Source organism: Puntigrus tetrazona, chromosome 24 (genome assembly GCF_018831695.1).
Source record: "Puntigrus tetrazona isolate hp1 chromosome 24, ASM1883169v1, whole genome shotgun sequence".
In the NCBI taxonomy this organism is placed as follows: domain Eukaryota; kingdom Metazoa; phylum Chordata; class Actinopteri; order Cypriniformes; family Cyprinidae; genus Puntigrus; species Puntigrus tetrazona.
The window spans coordinates 21,004,011-21,024,960 of NC_056722.1; the positions used below are offsets into that span (position 1 = coordinate 21,004,011).

The 20,950-nt window shown below is 37.1% G+C and overlaps 1 protein-coding gene across 3 annotated transcripts in view; it reads left to right on the forward strand.

Annotated features, from left to right (window-relative positions):
- The window catches only part of arhgap29a (Rho GTPase activating protein 29a), a 37,279-nt gene that overhangs the window by 14,056 nt on the left and 2,273 nt on the right, over nt 1-20,950 (forward strand). For 2 of the 3 annotated variants that reach the window (XM_043226428.1, XM_043226430.1), the window contains 19 exons: nt 4,474-4,617; nt 8,326-8,422; nt 9,498-9,570; nt 9,936-9,996; nt 10,668-10,814; nt 11,444-11,508; nt 11,657-11,767; nt 11,883-11,963; nt 13,021-13,191; nt 14,091-14,228; nt 14,518-14,708; nt 16,212-16,384; nt 17,259-17,387; nt 17,990-18,088; nt 18,268-18,431; nt 18,570-18,758; nt 18,855-18,992; nt 19,714-19,946; nt 20,118-20,433. In XM_043226428.1, the coding sequence (XP_043082363.1) occupies nt 4,474-4,617; nt 8,326-8,422; nt 9,498-9,570; nt 9,936-9,996; nt 10,668-10,814; nt 11,444-11,508; nt 11,657-11,767; nt 11,883-11,963; nt 13,021-13,191; nt 14,091-14,228; nt 14,518-14,708; nt 16,212-16,384; nt 17,259-17,387; nt 17,990-18,088; nt 18,268-18,431; nt 18,570-18,758; nt 18,855-18,992; nt 19,714-19,946; nt 20,118-20,433 (2,720 nt within the window). Of the gene's footprint in view, nt 1-4,473; nt 4,618-7,344; nt 7,613-8,325; nt 8,423-9,497; nt 9,571-9,935; nt 9,997-10,667; nt 10,815-11,443; nt 11,509-11,656; nt 11,768-11,882; nt 11,964-13,020; nt 13,192-14,090; nt 14,229-14,517; nt 14,709-16,211; nt 16,385-17,258; nt 17,388-17,989; nt 18,089-18,267; nt 18,432-18,569; nt 18,759-18,854; nt 18,993-19,713; nt 19,947-20,117; nt 20,434-20,950 lie in introns of those variants that run through there. The other variant, XM_043226429.1, reaches the window with a different exon arrangement.

Sequence of the window (20,950 nt, forward strand, 5' to 3'; positions counted from 1 at the left end):
AACAAATAGTATTTAATGTAATTTTACAGTACAAAACTATTACAATTTTAAAGGTTTTATTGAAGTGAAGTCATTGTATCATTTACAGTAAAAAAAACATAAATTAAACCATAAATCCCGGAATTCCCTGCATGACACTTTCATTTGATGTTTATTCATTGACCTAAATATGTACAGCTAAAGTTCTGGCAACCACAGCTGCCAGTAAATGTCAGATTTAGTTTTTTTTATTGTATTTTTCTAGAATTATAATATCAGCCATTCATTGGTTATTGGCCCTAACATAAAACATTTGTCAGTAATAGCCAGAATTTTTATTTTAACATTTTCAGCACATAGGCTACCTAATTGGAAAATGTCTGTGCCTTTAAGTATTTACTTCTTCAGATTTCCTAGTAAGTTTTGAAGAACATGGTCTTCTCAGGAAATATGCTTGGCTGTACTTATTTGGTAGTTGTTATGTGTGTTCATGTGTTTACATGTGTGGCCCCTCTTTTCCCACTCCTACACTTGACGAGGCCTCACCATCCTGGAATGCTGGGTTTCCATGACGCAAACGGGGATAAAAAATGAGTCCACCGTGGGTTTGCAGGGCGGTTTTATTCCTAGAAACATGCGTCGCCCAGGTCTTAACCAGGTGTTTAGATCTAGCAAAACATTCCCAACTTCCCCTTCCTTTTGCTTTTCTGTGCCCTGTAGAGTCCACAGTCCCATCATTCGCTTCTGAAAGCCTCCCAGATTTATTGTTCCATAAATGCCTCATGCCGCAGGCCTCAAAGAAGACAGCCCCACTGTTTGCAAATGGCCCCCGGAGACAAAAGGAAGGTTCCCCCAATCAGAAGGGCTTTTCTTGTCCCGCTGAAAGCTCGTTCTTAGTTAAACAAGGTTTCCCGTCATCACCGGTGAGGGGTCTTTTCCCTGCTATATCAATCTGTTGGTGAGTGATCGTGTTTGGCCCCGGTGAGAAGAAACTCAGTGCTATTGTAAGCATCCCAAACAGGGAAGCACAGGGTTAAAATCATCAACTTCCCATCCTTCCCGCTGTTCCTGCACTCAGTTGTGCTAATTGGTTGTTTTTTAGGACCGGCCCAAACGAGCAGGGAGCCATTTAAAGTGTTTGATGGCCCTGGGTCTTGTGGCCTCTATTCTCTCTGTTCAGCAACACCGAGCAGAACTGAACCCCCCCGTCCTTTCGGGATGCGTGACCGTGTGTGCATGTGAATGGGAGCACTGTGTGGGGATGGGGCCATGCTTTGTGATTGTGTTATTGTCATTCAAAATGTAATGTCTTTAAAAGAGGGTTTTTAATTTGACCCCCACCAATTAAGAGATTTAGGCTTGGGCTGGCTGGCGGTCACCTTTGACCCACCTGCTTATTATACTCTGCGTCTTCACATCGTGGTGTGAAATCCTCTTGTGCTGCTTCTGTTTCTCTGTATATCTTCTGCATGTCTGCTCTCATTCCCTCTTCCCTCCAAGATTGTTTCTCTTGATAGTTGAGTAAAAAACATTGTTGCCCAACTGATGGAGGATCTCTTTTAGTAAATGTTCTCGGTCTGATGGATGGATGGATGGATGGATGGATGGATGGATAGATGGATGGATAGATAGATAGATAGATAGATAGATAGATAGATAGATAGATAGATAGATAGATAGATAGATAGATAGATAGATAGATAGATATTTTAAGTTTCTTAAATTAACTTTTGTGCACCACAGTGGAAGCACACTTAATATCCCAGAATGCATTGCCTGTGTTAAATTTCTCCGAATTGCAGTTAGGTAAATTCAGCTTTTAATTAAATTTCCTGAGGTCAAAATTATCAAAATGTATTATTTTCCATTTCCTTCAATGTCTTCAAACATTTCAGTATCAATGTTATTTATAGAGACCTCACTGACTCATTGAACTGTAGATGATTTAACTAGGAGAGCATGGTGACTTCACCATCATTTAGAGTAACCGCTCTCCCAAATCTTGGAGTAAGACACATTTAAGCTGTAGCTGAACACATCCTGCACACTCCCAAATGCAATAACCTCATCAGATGTGTCATAACACTCACAGAGAGGGGTCTCTGGGTCAGAAGCGCAGTGTTGGCCTCTCTCGAACAGGAGGGGAGCTGGTGAAGATTGGCTGCAGAAGATTGAAACAAAAGCTTGGTTGAGTTCTCATAAGAGAGCACCAGGTTATCTCATCAGGAAGTGGTTATTCATGACACTTGATGAAGATGAATGAGTGCTAAAGCTACAGGACAGTGGCAGACCTGCTGTTCATGCTGGTAAGAGCAGCAGGGGTGAACGTCAGTGCTATGTAGATATGTCACTCTGTGAGTTAGGTGTATTTACACATGGAGTGGGTAGTTATTTAGCATAAGGACATAAAATGCTTTGATGTTGTTTTGCTGTTGTAATATCTTTGAAATTATAGAAATCATTTGTTATTATCATGTAATGGCATCAAAGAGTTGCCTGGAACTACACTGTAAAAAAAAAATCTGTTAAATTTACGGTGAAAAACATTTTATGTTTTACGGTTTTAACTAAAATGTTCAGTTAAATACCATAATGTCATTAATATGAAATAACTGATATAATGCGAATATACCAACATATTACTGAAGTCTGTTTTGTACCTTTGAAACACACTGATAACCGCCAAAAGCAGGTGGTGATGAGAAAGTCACATGATGAACCAAAGCCTATCACAAGCAGCTTTTAAATAGTAACATATATATAGAATGTGCACAGTGTCATTCACACAAGCCCTAAACACCATCATTAAACTGAAATATGCAATAAACATTAATTTAACAACATTAGATATAACATACAAACCTAATGAACATATCTGATAAGAAAACATAGTGAATTTAAAGAAAAAAACGCAAGAAAAGGCAATGCACATAATTCTGGTAACGTCAATTTATGTTTTTTCCCTGTAGATTTTACAGGAATTTACCGTAAACCATTTAACAGATTTTTACTGTAGCATTTTCACAGTTTGTTCAGTTAAAATCACAGTCAGATAGGGGTGCATCACTGATGTATGATAATAAAATAGTTTTCCTATAACTCCCCTTGCATAACTATAATGTGGTCAGACAGCGTTGGCCTTCTGAGGCCAGAAAGCAGCTGTCATTTCCATGGTACTCACCATCCACGGCAGCATTAGTTCCACCGCGGGCTCTTTTTGTTGCTTTACGGAAAAGAGATGGAGCGAAAAAAGAGGGTAGAGGGGGTAAAGTCTCCCTGATCCCCTTTTCCATGCGCCGGGTAATCCAGAGGCCACCGTCAGCACAAATGTGCCTTTGATAGCCGGGAGAGGGTGCGACGGAACACGGTGCCCCTGAATGTGTTTATGGGTAAGTGAGTGTGTGGGTTTGTGTTTGTGTGTAGTTGCAAATCTAGGGGGAAACGGGTCAAAAGAAGCTGTATGGAAAGAAGGCCCCATGTGGGAAGTCTAGTTTGAATGTGTCTGGAAATTAGACAGCACTCATGTTTGGTTGACTGACCAGACAGCAGGCCGAAATTACATAATGAAAGCGGATGAATCAGAGATGGTTATATTTCAAGCCCTGAATCAGTCTGAGGAAATGAGACGTGATGACGTTGATGTAGTGATCAGACAGGTTCATGCTTTTGTGTTGATGCAGACCGCAGGTTCCTAATCTAAACAAAAGTTTCATTCAGAACGAGTTTAAGCTCTTCCTCCGTCAGGTCATGTTAAGGGTTTGATGACGTGTTTGTTGGCATCAGGTGTCAAAATGGCACTTGATAAATGATTGTTGTGTTACTTAAGCTGAACTTAGATGTCTGGTATTTGCACTTGCACTTTTTGTGTGTGTGTGTGTGTCCTTTTGTTGGATCAAAATTATTTGATCAAATTATTAATATCGCTCATATTTAAAAGAATTTTCATATTTTTCTGAATTTGAATAAATAGTAACACTTTAGGGAACACGTTTGCTATTAAAATATTGATATTAATTAGTTGTAGTAGTTATATTTTATAAAAGGTAGAGTTAAAGGGATAGCTCACCAATAAATTAAATGCATTCCTCATTTATTCATTTATTTGTTGACCAAAAAAGAAGATATTTTGAAGAATGTTGGTAATTAAACAGTTGCTGGTAGCCATTGACTTCATTCAAGAAATATTTTTTTAAATATCAATAATTAGTAAAATCAGTGGTCCAACCTTAATTTTATGAAGCTATGAGAATACTTTTTGTATGCAAAGCCAACAAAAATAACGACTTTATTCAACAAATTTGTCTCCACCACATTACCATGGTGCCATTTTGGAGAATATTCAGTTAGTTTACCCCAAAATGAAAATTCTGTCATTAATCAGTCATTCTCATGCCATTCCAAAATTCTACAAATTATGTGAATAAAAAAATAGTAATAAGACTTTTGTTTTGTTTTGTTTTTCCTGACTTGGTGCTTCCTTTCTGTGTGTTTCAGATCACCAGGACTGTCTGCACCAGGTGGTTCACGAGCGTCTGGGAGAGCTTTTGCGTGTATTAAAAGCTGTGATTTCCAAACATCACTCCCTGAATTCAGTGGAGATCCTCAGCGCGGCTGGGACCCTCATCGCAAAGGTCAAAGGTAAAGCATTGCCTCACTCGCCGCCTTCGACTTTTATATGACACAGTGTAGAAGAATGAGGTTTGAAATCTTGTTCCTCAGACTCCCTCTTGCAAGCCTCCCACCCTCATTTTGTACTTTGGATTGAATCAAAATTGTAACAAGTAGTGATAAACATAAAATTGCAGTGATAATATTCTAGCAATGTGCACAAAGCTGAAATGCATGCAAAAATCTGAGACATTGTTTCTCAAGCTTCTCACAGAGCTGACGTTGGAAAAGCAGAACAATGCACGTCTGCAAGTGTGTGTGTGTATGTGGGGGGCAAATGCTTGCTTGGAGTACAATGTCCTTGTCAGAGTAGAGGAATCCCGTTTCACTCTGTGAGAGATTAGCATCTCCATGCACGGCGATGCATCACATGGCTTGTGGACAAGAATCTCAGAAGTATCTGTATAGCATCTAAACTTTTTTTTTTTTTTTTTGTACGTGTTTTGATTGTGCTGTCTTAGAAACTACTTAGTTGGATATTTTATTATCTAAATCAAAGACACTTTAAGTGTTGCTTAAGTGTGCATGCACTTTTTGGGTGCATGCGTGTGTCAGTATAAATTTCTTAGACAAATATGCATTTAACTGCATTTTTCTGGTACGTGCAGCCTCAGAGATGTAAATATTTTCAGTGTTGAAATGGCTGCGGGTTTCACTTGTTAACACAAACAGAAGGAGGACATGGTAAATGGCGGGTCTTGGTTTATTATGTGGCCACTTTACTTGCACTCTGCACTGTTATTGGGAACTAAAGCTACATGCCTAGCTTTGTTTTGACAGTTGGGCTCATAGCGGGTCATGTGATGTTTCTGTATAAACATCTCCAAACCTTTTGGTTTCCTCTTTCTAAATAGTTATGTTGTTATGCGTACCTTTTGGTTTCCTCTTTCTGTGCAGCTAGAGAGTTTTCTCTGTGTAATTGAATTTATCTGACTTACATTTTGTTAATTCTAGCATACACATGTTTGTGTGCATGAATAGTAAAATGGGCAGCATCTTAAAGTTTACATATTCGTGAATTTATAGGAACATTTATTTAGATTTTATTGATGAAATTATTGCGAGAACAATACATTATAAGAAATAAAGCTTTTATTATTATATTATAACTTTTATATTATATTATATTGTAAAGTTGTAGAAATGTCTGGTTTTGAAAATCCTGTCAAAGGATTACAAAATGTGTGTCCTTTTATTATATTATATTATGCATTTATAAAGCCCCAGTTATTCTCAATATTTCACTGCTAAAGTACTATACTAAGTTTCAGTATTTCACTAATAAAGTTTCTGATATGAACATTTAGTGGAAGTTTGTTTTTTAAAATTCCAGTCTACTATATTATATTATATTATATTATATTATATTATATTATGTTTTTAACGTTTGTACACATTGATTTGTTGATATGAGATTGATTTGCGTATATTCAAATATACAAAAAAAAAACCACTTTTCTAAATCAATGCACAATTCCAGCATATACCACTAGAGGGGCAAAATGCTTATAATATTGCCTTCTCTTTCCCATCTCTCTCTCTCAGACACACACACACACACACACACATACACACACACTGAAACCTCTGTAATGTGACACTTGAATAATCAGTGTTCTAGCTCTGTGGCTCGGAGATTAGAAGAAGAGAAAGTTGAATATCCGGATAGGGAGCTCCAAGCGTGATAAGGACTTCACTGTGGAGTTTCAGCAGGCCTGAGTCTCTCATGTTCGGCTCGGCACATGTGTCCGCTGCAGAAATGTGACACTGACCCTCCTGGCTGGGCCTCAGGATGAGATAGGGACCAGCAGGAGTTTAGGCAAACCTTCACGGAGACTCTAGGGAGGACTGCGGTACGGAATGTTTTCTGAACATGGCAATACAAACTCCTCAAAAGCCAAGTATCCTGATGCGAAGATATGTGCTGATGTTGACAAACCTTGTGCGATGTGTCCTTGATGGTTTTAGCTCTCAGTGCACCGTCCTGTTCTGAGGAAATAAAAATAAAGCTTGTTTTCTTGAACTACAGCCACGAAGAGGTTTTTCACCTTCCTCTTTTCGCCCCACATCGTTGTTACGCAAGATGTTTCAGGCTTTCTCATGCATGTATTAGATTTCAAAAGTAATTGAAGTTTCGCTGTGGTTCGGCGTCTCTCATGGGCTGCCAACAAAAAGGGGGTGTGTTTGTTCCCATCAGCCCTGTGCTTCTTTACCTCTCATCACCTACATCCCTCAGAGAAGTTCCAAACCCCCTTCATCGGGACCTTCTGACTAAGTGCTGCTCTCCTACTCTACCAGAGACAAATCCATCGAATTCTCCTTTACACGCAGTTAGGTGGATTTTAACCACCTCTAATGTGAGGACGTGTCAGTGTCATCCTTATCTGAAGAGATAGGTTTGGTATCTTCTGTGGGAAACATCCAAACTGAGTCTCCAGGGGCTTAATGTCTGGTCTCATCCATGTTTTATCAGTTCCTCTCTCTAGATTTAGAGGCGAAATTGATTAGCAAGCCTCACTGGTGCCTGATTTCCCAGAGAGAAGGGGGAAAAACGCAAAAAAACAATGCCATTTTTGCTTGATGATGTAACTTCCACGTTTGGATTGTGTGTGGACGGTGAGGGCTGCCATTGTGTTCTTGCTAGCTTCAGGATGTCCTGTTGGGGAGGGGTATGTGGAGAGACAAGGGGACGTGAGGACCAGACAGAAGTTCGTAAACGGTCGTAGAAGAGCTTCTGATCCGCATCACGTACGCTTGGGAGACTAAAAACGTTTTTTGGAAGATCTCAAACGGTCAAGAAGATCAACCTGACTGCCTTTGCTTTTTCCATTTATTCAAAGATTGTCTTCAAGCTTGTTGGAGAATTTTGAGGAAAGATCTTCCCAGAAACTATTAGATCTTGACTTTTCATCTTCTTTTCCTGGCGGTTTGGTTTGTGCTAACTGGATGGGAAGTGTGGTGATCGGTAAGTGTTCTTTACAAGGAACTGGTTTGTGTCTTGAAGGGTGGATCCTCTTTTGCTTTTTTAGCAACACTACGTTTTTTTTAAGGGTTTTCGAAGGTTCCCAAAGCGTTTCAGTTGAACAGGATCGCAACTCCAAACTAAGACTGTAATGATTCAGTGGTTAGTAGAGTTTAAACCAATGGTGACCAAATATTAAGTAGAGCTAACAAGGAAAGACTGCTGGAATGAGGTACCTGGACATCTACTGACCTTCTTTCTCTGCATTAATCATTGTTCTCCTACTTTTGGAGGGTGTGTTGGGGTGGATTTGGAGTCAAGGGGGGAGGGTTTTGAAATAGGAATGGCGTCAGTGCTTTTGGCAAGGTCTGCTACTTGTTTATTTTCACAGTGTTTATTATTGGAGCTGATTGTAGCTTATTTACACTGCTGTTTAGTTCCTCCCCATCTTTACCAGTCCAGTTTAGACTCAGGAAGCCAAGTTTTCTTTAGACTGCAGACAGAGCTGTAACGTTACTACGTTTTGACTAGAATTTGACTTGTAAAAGTAGATGAAAGTATAATTTAGCTAATGTAAGGGTCTATTGATGATTGATATTACATTTTTATTATTAGAATTACAGCGATGCATATTTATTAATTTGTTTTGGTTACCATGTAATAAGCAAGAAAATTTATTTTAATATTTTCAAATCAAACATCTCTCATCTTTACAGGTGTGAACTTCAAGGAAGTGAATGACGACAATAAGCAGACACTATTCTCTGACATCTACACTTCCATTGATACATTGGCCTTCACATTTGGCAATGTGTAAGTGTGGCATGGTTGTTTCATTTTGTTACTGTAAATAAATTGCTTTGTCATAATCTGACTAGTCATTAAAGAAAAAAAAACATCTAAAACATCTGCACACAGGATAGCGACCTCCCTGAGTCAGCAAGCTGAATGTGTGTCTGTTTTATAAGATAACACAGACTCAGTGTGGTTTAGGTGTTGCTTGTTGTTTTTAACGTCAGGAGTGCGCATGTTGGTGTGTGTGAGTCATTAGCTTTGTTCCAAACACTGGTGAACCTCAGCTTTTCAATGCATCATAGACAAAAGCTGTTTCAAATGGAAACTTAATGACACTACCTCCCAAGATATCTTGTTTTTGAATAAGTTCCAAGAGAACATTGGATTGTTTGCAAGGTGATTATTAATGTTGCTTACTATTGCATTCAGTACTGAAAATATTCCTAATATTTCAGGGTCAGATAAAACGGATTATTGTACAGAATAATGCTATGTGTGTATGCTATGTATTTTATGTGTATAAGAGCACTGCAACGTCAGCTTAGCAACATGCTTACACCAAACCTTGTTGGAATTAAGGCCTGTGCTAATTTTATTGCTGAATTGAGTTGCTTTGTATGTAAAGAATTCAAAATCCAAATTCCAAAACATTTGTGAGGTTTCATGATGGTTAGGGCTGTTCACCGAATATGTTTTTGCTTCTCACTGCGCTCTTTTTCTGTTGTTTAACTGTTGTGCTTGCATCTTTTGCATTTTAAAAAACAACACTCAAGTTAAAAGTAGTTTGAAAGGCATTTTATCGAAACTATTTTAGTAGGTCTATACCGAAGAGTAACATATTGCGGTGTGAGCTTAGCAACATGCTAATATCAAAACTAATGCTAATTGTATTAGACTGCTGCTTATAAAGGATGAAATATTCACACAAATCACTCACTTACAAGGTTCCATTACTGCTGGGATGGTCAAATAGAAGGCAGCTACTTATGTGAGCAGATGTTTGCAGAGTATTGCAATAGATTTTAGAACAGAGCTGTTTTTCTGCCTTTGTGTTGCTTTAATGCTGAATAAGTTTTTGTCTTGTCTTCTTCAGAGTGTCTGACTTCCTTATGGGAGATGTAGAGAACGGCTCAGCCTCGGGGCTTCCTCAGGCCCGCAGGAGCAGGGTGAGTTTTCCCGCTATTTCCTCCTCATCATACACTTTAAAGCAGTCCTATCAACAGGTGGTTGAAAAATCAGATCATAGTCTGAGGGCTGTGGCCTCTTTCTTTGCTGTAGAGACGAGGGTCAAAGAGTGCAAAGCTCAGTAAAGAAAAATAGAAACAAGGTCTGTTTTTGAGAAGAGCGCTCTTCCTGTTTGGGCTACCCCTCTGATATATCTCATGGAAAAACCAGTGACATTTTGGCATTGTGATTTGACTAAGTGATCTCAGATAAAGCAGATATGGAAGATAAAACGTGTTTCCTTTTCTGTCTTGGATTGTTTTTCGCTTGGCTGTCTTTTTATTGTCTCCTGTGTCTTTTATTTTAGTCTTTTGAAAATCTGACGGTGGAGTCCAGCGGATGTGGTCCGGAAAAAGATGAACCTCCAGGTGAGAGTCAATCCGTTTTACTTTTGTAAGATTTTATATCTGTCTGTCTGTGTGTCTGTCACTTGCATTTTAAAGATTTGCCACTAAAACATATTTTTATTTATGAAACTTATTTTACCAAGATTTTCTAAACTTCTCCTGTCCAAACCACTTTTTTTTAAAGAACCAATTGATTTCTAATACTAAAATGATTATTATTATTTTATTCTCACGTAAATCCAGTTTCACTTAGAAAAATGTCACATTATTGAAATAAAAAAGAACAAAGGCAAAGGTTTGAATTTAGCAGCACTTTCATAAAGATGACACCCATGTATATACATATAAAACAGCTGTTCTCAGATCAGATTTCACTGATCGATTTCGGCATGTGTGAATAAGCTCTCGGCTCACACATTCGCTGTCACTTTAAATCCTGGCAGGGCTGCTTAATGCCAATCCACTCTAATACAGCCCCAAGGTCAGTAAACACTTTCCTTCAGTCCCTTATAAACACACACACACACACACACACACACACACACACACACACACACACACACACACACACAAGCACCCTGCCCCTGGTGTAAAAACACTCATGTCTGGGGTGGGCTTGCTGGGATCCATTGGCCAGCCCCTGCCACTCACTCTTACTGATGTGTTTGGCTGTGTTTCTATCCTCTTTGCAGGTCCTTCTCCGCCCGCTCGGGTGGAGGAGATGGACGGAGCTTTGCTCCGCAGTGACAGTGGGGTGGAGTCAGCCCTGCTTTATGCCAAAGCCTGGTCAAAATACACCAAGGAGCTCCTGGCCTGGGTGGACAAACGGCTTAATATGGGTGAGTAGAGCGTGTTAAGAGAGTTGCAATTAGTTGTCCATCAAATTACAGTCATGTTTTATTTTCTGATTTAGTGCTCAGGTTTTGGGATTTTATGTGACTGATGAAAATGTGGTATGAAAATGTATTGTTGAATATTTAAGTTGGGTATAAGCTCTCATATGCATTGGTTATGATAATATAATTCAGATGACATAGACGGCAAGCTTTTTTATATTTATGCTCTTATGCATACCGAAAAAACCCTCTATAAACTATAAAAAATATTATTACTATTAATAATGTTTTCTATTTTAATATATTCAGTGATGCAAACAGAATTTTTTAGCAGCCAACACAGTCATCAGGGTCTCATGCTGATTTGGTGCTGGAGAAACATTTATTATTATTATCAATGCTGAAAATAGTTGTGCTGCTTATTATTTTCATGAAAACTGTGATATGTTTTCCTTTTTTTTTTTAGCTCATTCTTTTAAAAGAAGAGCATTTATCTTAAAAAAAATTGTAATAATGTTAAAGTCTTTACTGTCAATTTGAATATATTTATTAAGTCTAACAAAATTTTCTGGTTGGATGATTCCCCTGACAATCCATGATTTCATCTTAACCGTATCCTTTTCTATTTTCAGACATTGAGTGTGCAAAGAGCTACGCCAAGATGGCTGAATCTGCAAAGGCGCTGGCGTCTCAACAGGTCTATATTTCTGTTGTGATATGCACTTCATAAAAGTACAATGCAACCTACACATTTCCTTTCTGAGGCTAAAAATGTTTTGTTAAATAAATGATGGTGCTATCAAAGCTTTTTATCTGTTTATTCAATGCCATGTGGTTTGTTTCAGGAGCACATGCCATTTCGGGATATTTACATCTCTGCCTTCAAGAACGATATTGAATACAGCCAGTTGATCATGCAAACCACAGCTGCTCTACAGGCCAACAAATTCATGCAGGTACGACTACTATTTCATCTTTTGATTTTAATCTTAAGCGTTCATTGTTTAACCGATTAATAGGAAATGTACTACTTCTTTAAAAGTGTATTTGCTTTCCGTGTTTGCTTTCTAGCCTCTGCAAGCTCGAAAGAATGAGCTGGATAAGTTGAGGAAGGAGGTGAAGGAACAATGGCAGAGAGAGCAGAAGAAAATGGTGGGTTGATTTTAATGCAGTCTGTCAAAAGCAGTGTTTGCAAAATACGTCGTTCACCAAAAGGTCTCTTCTGAAAACCGAGTTGGCTGAGCTGTCAGGCTGTTTGTTGTTCAAATTCCCCTGCTGATCTAATAGAGACTCGGTGTTAGCAGTAATTACATCAGATTCAATGGCAGAGACTTCATTCTCTTGGTTTACAGACATGTCTTTGTGTGAGGTATTTATAAGCAGCCGTTTAGCACCAAAGCATGATTATTATTGCTGAGAAGGGAACAAACAAAGTTTAAGTTTGTGTTCTAGTGCCTCTGAATAGGCATTGAGTATGTACTTCCTCTAAAATGTATTTGTATGATTTTGTATAAATGTGTTGTGTTATGGATTTGTATATGTGCAGATTTTAATGTGTGAAGTTCACTTTAAATATTTTTTGCGTGCAAAATAGTTATAATTTTATAGTTGTATCATTTTAAAGTCAAAATGTAATCTGATTTTACCCTAGCAATTATCTATTAATTATGAATTTATATTGTTATTAATAAATTATTACCTTTTTTTAACAACGTCTATGTAGTAGTCCTGTCAAATGATTCATCGAAATTAATTGTTTTGTTTAAATAATATACATATATGTGCTGTGTGTATTTATTATGTATATATGGCTAAATGCAAACACATGCATGTATATATTTAAGAAAAATATGTCATGTTTATATATTATATATACTTTTGGTATGCGATTAATTGGAATTAATCACGATTAATCGTTTGACAGCACTAATATGTAGTTGTTATTTCAGTTTTGGTTATTTTAGTATATCAAGTTAAACTAAATGAAAATGAAAACTATCTGAATTATAATTGTTATAATTTTTTATAGTTTGTTATAAATGGATATTTCATTTTATGGTTTATTTTATTAAATTTTTTTATAGCTTCATGTTTTTCTTATAAATTAAATAAGCTGCTTTTAATACTGTTCCTTTAAGACTTAGTTCCTTAAAAACTGCTGTTATGATTGTCTAATCACGCGGCTTTGTTATATATTGTGTATTTCCAGCATGAAGCAGACAGTGCGCTGAAGAAGGCCCGGCTTCTGCAGGCACAGAGGCAGGAAGAGTACGAGAAAGCCCGCTGCTCCACCAATCGAGTGGAGGAGGAACAGATCGGGTCGGTGGGAGGAAAACAGCTGGAGAAGAGACGCAAACTGGAGGAGGAGGCTCTGCAGAAGGTCAGACACAGATGCAACACACACCACATTCCGTTGCTTTAGTCAAGACTTGATGATTGTGAAATTGATACTGTATTGCACGCTTTACTGTCATGCATATCTAAATCTGTGTTAGTAGTAGGAGTAACTTGATAAAAATAGTGATGCAACTGAGGAGCTTCACTCTTCCACTTACAAGCCATCAAATAGTGGTGTAGTTTGTTAAAGAAGTGCTTTTTGTGCCACGTTATATCATTGTGTTTATCAGCCTGGTTAATTTTAGTGAGTGAATCATTTAAAGTGGAATAAACCATTTTTAGATTTGATTCCAAATTATTTACTGATTGCTTTAAATTAATTTACTGATTGCTTTAAATTTTGTAGCTGTGCTTTACCTATAAGTTTCAATTATTTCTATGAATTAGGGAGTTTTTTATAAATTGTATATTTACTGTATTTTAATTGTAAAATGTATTGTAATTTTAATTGTATGTTTAATTGTTTTTTATTAGTTTTTTCATCAGTTTATGTCTGTATAGCTTTATTTTTGTTTAAGTTTTAGTAAATGTTTTAATTTAATGATGTGAATTGCATTTCTTTTCAATTTTGTTTAGCATTTTATATATATATATATATATATATATATATATATATATATATATATATATATATATATATATATATATATATATATAATACAGCTCTATTTTTTAATTGTTGGTCATAATTTATTAAATGTTTTTATTTGTATTTAGTATAGCTACTGCTTTTCCTAAACTATGCTACTTTAGTCAAACTTATTTAAATTAAATTAGTCTCTACAAGTTACTTTCCCCGACAAGAATAAAAGATCCAGAAATGAGAGGAACAGGAAGCATCCTGGTCTAAATATAAATGTGTTTGTATTTGTCTGTTTCTAGGCAGAGGAAGCCCAAGAACATTATAAGCAGTGCATCACAGATGTTGGGGTGAAGAGAGTGGACCTTGCCAACACCAAAAGCGAGATTCTTACTCAGATACGAGAGCTTGTGTTTCAGTGCGACCTGACCCTGAAAGCAGTGAGTATTAACATACTCGCACTCACAGTTAGATAAAATCTAACATATTACTGGCCATTCAGACAAAACAGGCACACCTGGACTCCTTAGGGGTGAAGTGAGTTTGGTTGACCTTACTTCAACAAAGTGTCCTCTGGCTGCAGATTATGTTTCACTATGTATTAACCAGGAATGGCACAACTGTCAAGCAATAAATCACATATTCTTTAAACAGAACTAGCTAATATTCTGTGCAGTTACGAAGTTTCAGGTCCGAATTGATAATGAAATATTCTTTTCTCGTTTGCAGGTGACGGTGAACTGGTTTCAGATGCAGCAGGCGCAGGTTGTTTCCCTGCCTGTGAATTTCCAGACGCTGTGTGAGAACTCTAAACTGTACGAACCGGGTCTGTGTTACACTGAATTTGTGAAGGGTCTTCCTTCTGACAGGACCAGGGTGGAATCGTTCTCCTTTGACATCTCCGGGACGCAGAACACTGGGTAGGTGTATAATAACTATCTGTAACTTTTTCCTAGCTCGGAACATTCCCACAAAGATGAGTATCTGGGAAAATGTTCTATGTCCTATGTTTTGGAATCACTATGCCTAGTTCTGCTTCTCAAAACTGGCAACAGCCTGCGTGTTTTTTTCCAGATATTTGACTTTTAAGTCACTGAGTGATGGAGAAAGAGAGAGAAAATGAATTGTGTTGGTGAGAATGTCACACAATTGTATGGTCGCCCTCAGGTCTTCCTGAGGAAATGGCTGTGGTCAGGGCAGAGAGGGATACAGGGAACGGGATAGGAGTGAAGGGAGGAATGTTTCTATTTATCAGATCTCATGTCCACACACACTCATTCTGGCACACGAATCCAAGTTGTTGATATCCTGTGTTGTTTCGGGGGCTATATTTCAAAACCTCTTTAAAAACACACTCTTATTCCTGAAACGAAACTTAAAAGCAGTCCGGTCAAAACACCCACGTTCTAACACAAAGTTCTTTTTTATTCGTGGCTTGGTGAGTGATTTAGGTGAAGGCCTTTTGTTTCAGACTGTTAAGAGGTTTTACTGAAAATATCTGGAAGGTGGTGAAAACTAAATTTCATAAGTCTCTCTCTAAAACACACAAAGCTGTTAAATCTCTATGAAAAACAACCTAAAAATTGTAATTAGTATGCAGTACATCTGGCAAAAACATCTTGAATGTTGTTCTAATATCTAATTGGTGTTGTTTTTGCATTGCATTAAATACACATACACACATAACATGTTATTGTTAACCAAAGCTATTAAAATAATTCCATTATAAACATTATAATATGTGATATATGGGTTTTGTCATTGTGATGAATTTAGGCATTTTTTTTATATTTTTGTGAAACAGGAAGCCATGGCTGGATAATTTCATGCTCATAATAACCCTGGAGTGCTCAAACTTGTGAAAATGATTGAGAATATACTTCAGAGATATTTTACTCAATTTCTAGGGGTGCCAATAATTGTGTCCAACATGTATTTAAGAAAAGGATTTATTTTTATAATGATATTTGCCCCAATTTTAAATTAAATGAAATGTTCGATTTTTGTGATTTGTTTTAAAAAAAGATCAAAAGGATTAAAAATACAGATTAATTTTCACTGCCTTCTTTTATCAAATTTATCAAGGGTGCCAATATTTTTGGCTATGACTGTATATATTTTGCCAACACTTTAGATTGGGAAACCCATATTCATTGTTAACTAGTTGCTTATAAACATGCATAGTACTGGCATATTAGCAGTTTATTATTGGAAGTAAACAGTAAAACAGTTAATAGTTAATGTGTTCACTTAAAGTCTTACCCTATTTTTTAAGCATTCCAACATTGATGAAGCATTTTATTGGCCACAGTCAATATAGTTGACTGTTCTTTCTCATACCAAGTTTGGGGTTTATAAGCTCTCAGAACTAATCTAAACTGGTTCTAACTGGTTTTCTGAAATACTCTTTTATGTTCATGCAGGTTGCCTCTGTCAAAGCGAGTGATGAATAGCGGTCACTCAACCCAAGTTCACTTGTCCCAGGTGTCTCTCACACCTGGAGACTTCCTGAGCGCTGACGAGGTGGAGAGTCACGTTCAAGCACGCACCGGAAAGATGACAGACGGACGCTCGAACAGCAGTACAGATATTCAAGGTAGCGCATTAAACAAGCTCTTTACTAGCGAACAGATTTTGTTATAAAAGTGCAGTGAGATCCAGTGAGGCTGCATCACGGCGGGGTTTGGCTGACTTCCCTGGAATGCTAAAAGTGAATCAGTCCCTCAGGATGCGCCCTCGTTTATCTCTTTCATGAAAAAGTTAGTTCTTTTCACTGATGACAGATCAAACCTCCGCTCTGAGATACGCCTGTCAGACCTGCTTTTAGCAGAGATCAATTGGACACATTAGTGTTTTAAGACTTCTCATTAAGGTTTACGAGAATGTGGAAGAAGAAAGGGCAGAGGAAGTGGGCGGCAGATACACATGCAGCACTCAACCGATCATCTGTGGAGATGTTCTTGACTCATTTCCTGTTTCCTGAAACAACTTATCATCCTATTTATTGTTAGGGCCGGGTATCAATGCTGATTCAGTAATGATTCCATTTATTTTTGACTTTTTAGTTATAGATTTAATTTAATTCTGATTTAAATTTGATTTGATTCAATTTGGTTTATTTCAGTTATAATATCCATTTTGCATACTGTACACATGAAAGAAATTCTCTACCCGCTAATACTGTAACTTTGACAATGTACTCTTTCAAACTAATTCAGATATATTAACTTTAACTAAAACTTAAGAGCCATTTGTTTCAGAATTTGTGCTAAACTGGCACATTATATGGTTATGATTCACCGAAAGGGGCCAGTTCGTAACAATACTTTATTTTGGCAATCTGCCTATTACTGTAATGCTGCATTGAGGCTTAAAAACACAAGAGTGGATAAACATACTGATCAGTGTACATTAAAGCAGAGCTTGTGTATTCAGATAAAAGTTTCTGAATGTTATATCATGTTCAATAGCTCTGAGGATCCAGGGTCCGTTCCGAGTCTGGAGGACCAGCAGTCAGGGTGGAGGCATGTGCAGTGACTCTGAGAGCGCTGGAGGGAGCAGTGAATCTCGCTCTATGGACTCCCCTACGGCAAGCCCAGGTACAGATACACTTACTCTCACTCTTTATGAATCTCTGTTTGCTTGAGGCAAAAAACACACATGATCGACAGGTCTTGTGTCACCAGTGTGTTTAACAGAGTTATGGTAAACCAACCAGTCACGCTTTCTGGTGCATAATTACCCAGAAAGTCATCGAGTTTACTCTCAAATACATTACCATTCAAAAGCAAGTGAGTAAGACTTTTTCAAAGAAATTAATACGTTTATTCAGCAATGAAGCATTAAATTGTTTATAAGTAACCGTTTATAATGTTATTTCAATGCTAAAGACAACTTTTGGGCTTTTTATTAATCAAAGAATCCTACAATACTGCATCACGGGTTCCACGTATATATACGTTTTCTATATTAATAATAATAAATGTTGAAATATTTAACATAATTTAAATATTTAACCAAGAATTGCATTTTAAATAAAAAAAAATGTTTTACTGTATTTTTGATCAAGTAAATGCCGACTTGAATGGTAATGTATGATCTGTATACAATTTTATAAAAGAATGTCTTTTACAATAATCCTTTTGGAATAGTTGTAAAAATAAAGTATTGAAACAAAGGACCCCTTTCTGCTATTTTCCAGGTGATTTTAAGAGAAGGCTTCCCAGAACCCCATCCACAGGCACCATGTCTTCAGCAGATGATCTGGATGAGAGAGAACCACCATCTCCTTCAGATAATGGTGAAGTTTTGTGCATTGAAGTACATTTCCAAACACGCTCTCTGGCTGCTTGACATTGCATACATATTGTGCAGAATGCAAAGAATGCTGTCCAAGCACGCCGACAGCCTGCTAGAGTAGTCCTTTTGAAATATCTTAATGAACAGAGCAAAAATAAAACTTTAAACATTGTGTTTTAGGTCTGAGTGAAATGATAACAGAGGCAGCCAGCTCTCCTGGACCCTTCCGCAACACACAGATGTCTAAAGCGGCACAGACACACAAGCTGAGGAAGCTCCGTGCACCATCGAAGTGTCGGGAATGTGATAGTCTTGTGGTATTTCACGGTGCAGAATGCGAGGAAGTGAGTGCTTGCACACACAATTGCATGATTATTTGTATTTGTGTAACATTATGAGATAATGTTTTTTTACAAATGTCATTTCATGCCTTAAAGGTGAAATTCATCACGTAATCTAACCTTAATCTGTGTTGGCTTCAGTGTTCTCTTGCTTGCCATAAGAAGTGTCTGGAGACTCTTGCCATCCAGTGTGGGCATAAAAAGCTACAGGGAAAACTGCATCTGTTCGCTATCGACTTTGCTCAGGCAGCCAAGAACAGCCCTGATGGAATCCCCTTCATCATCAAAAAATGCACCTCGGAGATCGAAAACAGGGCTCTGAACATCAAGGTGTGTACTTCCTCTTCATGTCTTATGTGTTTCCTGGAGGATATGAATTGTAAAAGCAAGACTGAAAGGAGATGGTTTGTTGTTTTTTTTAAAAAGGGAATTTACCGTGTGAACGGTGCCAAATCTCGGGTGGAGAAGCTTTGTCAGGCTTTTGAGAATGGCAAAGACCTGGTGGAGCTTTCAGATCTCTACCCTCACGATATCAGCAACGTCCTCAAACTCTATCTACGCCAGGTATCTGTCAAACTTATCTTTACGGTTCTTATTATTTACTTATTATTATTAACTTATTATTATTATTATTATTAACTTATTATTGGACGTGATTAATCACATCCAACATATATTTTGTGTTTACATGATGTGTATATTTATATTAGTGCTGTAAAATGATTATTCATGATTAATCGCATTCAAAATAAAAGTTTCTTTGCATATGTGTGTACTGTATATATGCATTATGTATATATAAATACACAAACAGTATATATTTTAAAAATATTAACGTGTATATATACATTTATATTTATATTCATATAATTTAATAAATATGTTTAGTATATAAACATAACACATTTTTCTGAAATGTATACCTGCATGTCTATGTATTTATATATATATATATATACATAATAAATATAGACAGCACACATATGTAAACAAAAACTATTTTTTTGTATGTGTTAATTGGAATTGATCTTTCGACAGCACTAATTTATATGTATATATAAATACACACACGTAAATGTTATATTTCTTAAATATTTTTATTTAGGATGTGATTAATCTTAATCAATTTGACAGTGCTAATTAATTTTTTATTACTAGCCCTGCTATTTTGCAGATTTTATTTTATTAAATGCATATATTTTTTTTTTTTTTTTTGCTTATTTATAAAATAAAGTAAAAATATAGCATTTTTTAATAATAAAAATGATCATTTTATACCCTTCAGCTCCCAGAGCCCCTGATTCTTTTCCGATACTATAACGACTTCATCGGATTGGCCAAAGAGAGTCAGAGTATCATTGTTGATGAGGTAGAGGCGTCAAGAGGAAGTCCCACCTCCGAAAGCCCGCAGATCAGCGTAGAGCTCAACCGGGTCCTCTTCAAGATTAAAGATCTGCTGCGTCAGCTTCCTTCAGCCCACTACAAAACCCTACAGTTCCTTATTCAGCACTTGCACAGGTGTTTGACTCCCACACACACACACACACACACAAACACGGATATGGAAATCTGTCATGTTATTTGTGCATTTATCCTAACCAAACCCTTAATAAATACTCTGTTTTAGTAAGAATATCAATGCTAACAGCTTCAGAAAACACATTTTAATCACATGTTGCTTTTTAATAGGGTGACAGAAAGGGCAGATGAGAACAAGATGACTGCCAGTAATCTAGGCATCATCTTTGGTCCCACACTGATCAAGCCCCGACAGGCAGACGCAGATGTCTCCCTGTCCTCTCTGGTGGACTACCCCTATCAGGCCCTGATCGTGGAGCTTTTGATCCGCCATTATGAGATGATCTTCGACACTCCTCTGAGTCCTCTTCCACCTTCCTCACCTGTAGCAGAGAGCTCTCCACTTCCCATCAAATCACGCTTCACCCCACAGGAGAAGGAGCAACAGCTTAACCGACATTCAAAGTCTCTGGTGGACATTAAGGAGGTGAGGAGAGGGTTTGGTGATGCTTTTGATGATAATAGATGAAAATGTTTTAATTAATAAATATTATAGCTGTCTATAGCATGTATACATCTAGCATGTATATATATTTAGAAAACTCTTATATTTATATGTTAGATTTATATATAAGAATATTAATATATACATGTAACTATTTTCAAAATATATATTGTATGTGTGTGTATTTATGCATACATAATAAATATACACAGTACACATATATTTTTTAAACGAAAACCTTTATTTTGGATGCAATTAATCATGATTTTGACAGCATCATTAGTTTGACAGCACTAATAAATACATTTGATGTAGTAACCAACTGGAAAGTCCTTAAAACTAGCTTTAAAAGGGCATGTTGTTTGTTTTGCTGGTTAGACCATCTTCATCAAGCTAGTTAGGACTGGTTAGGACCACCTTTGACCAGTACCAGTTGTGGTCCAATAAGAATCCGCCATGGCTAATGAAAACCAACCGGTTTTTCCAAGATCAAGGCCAA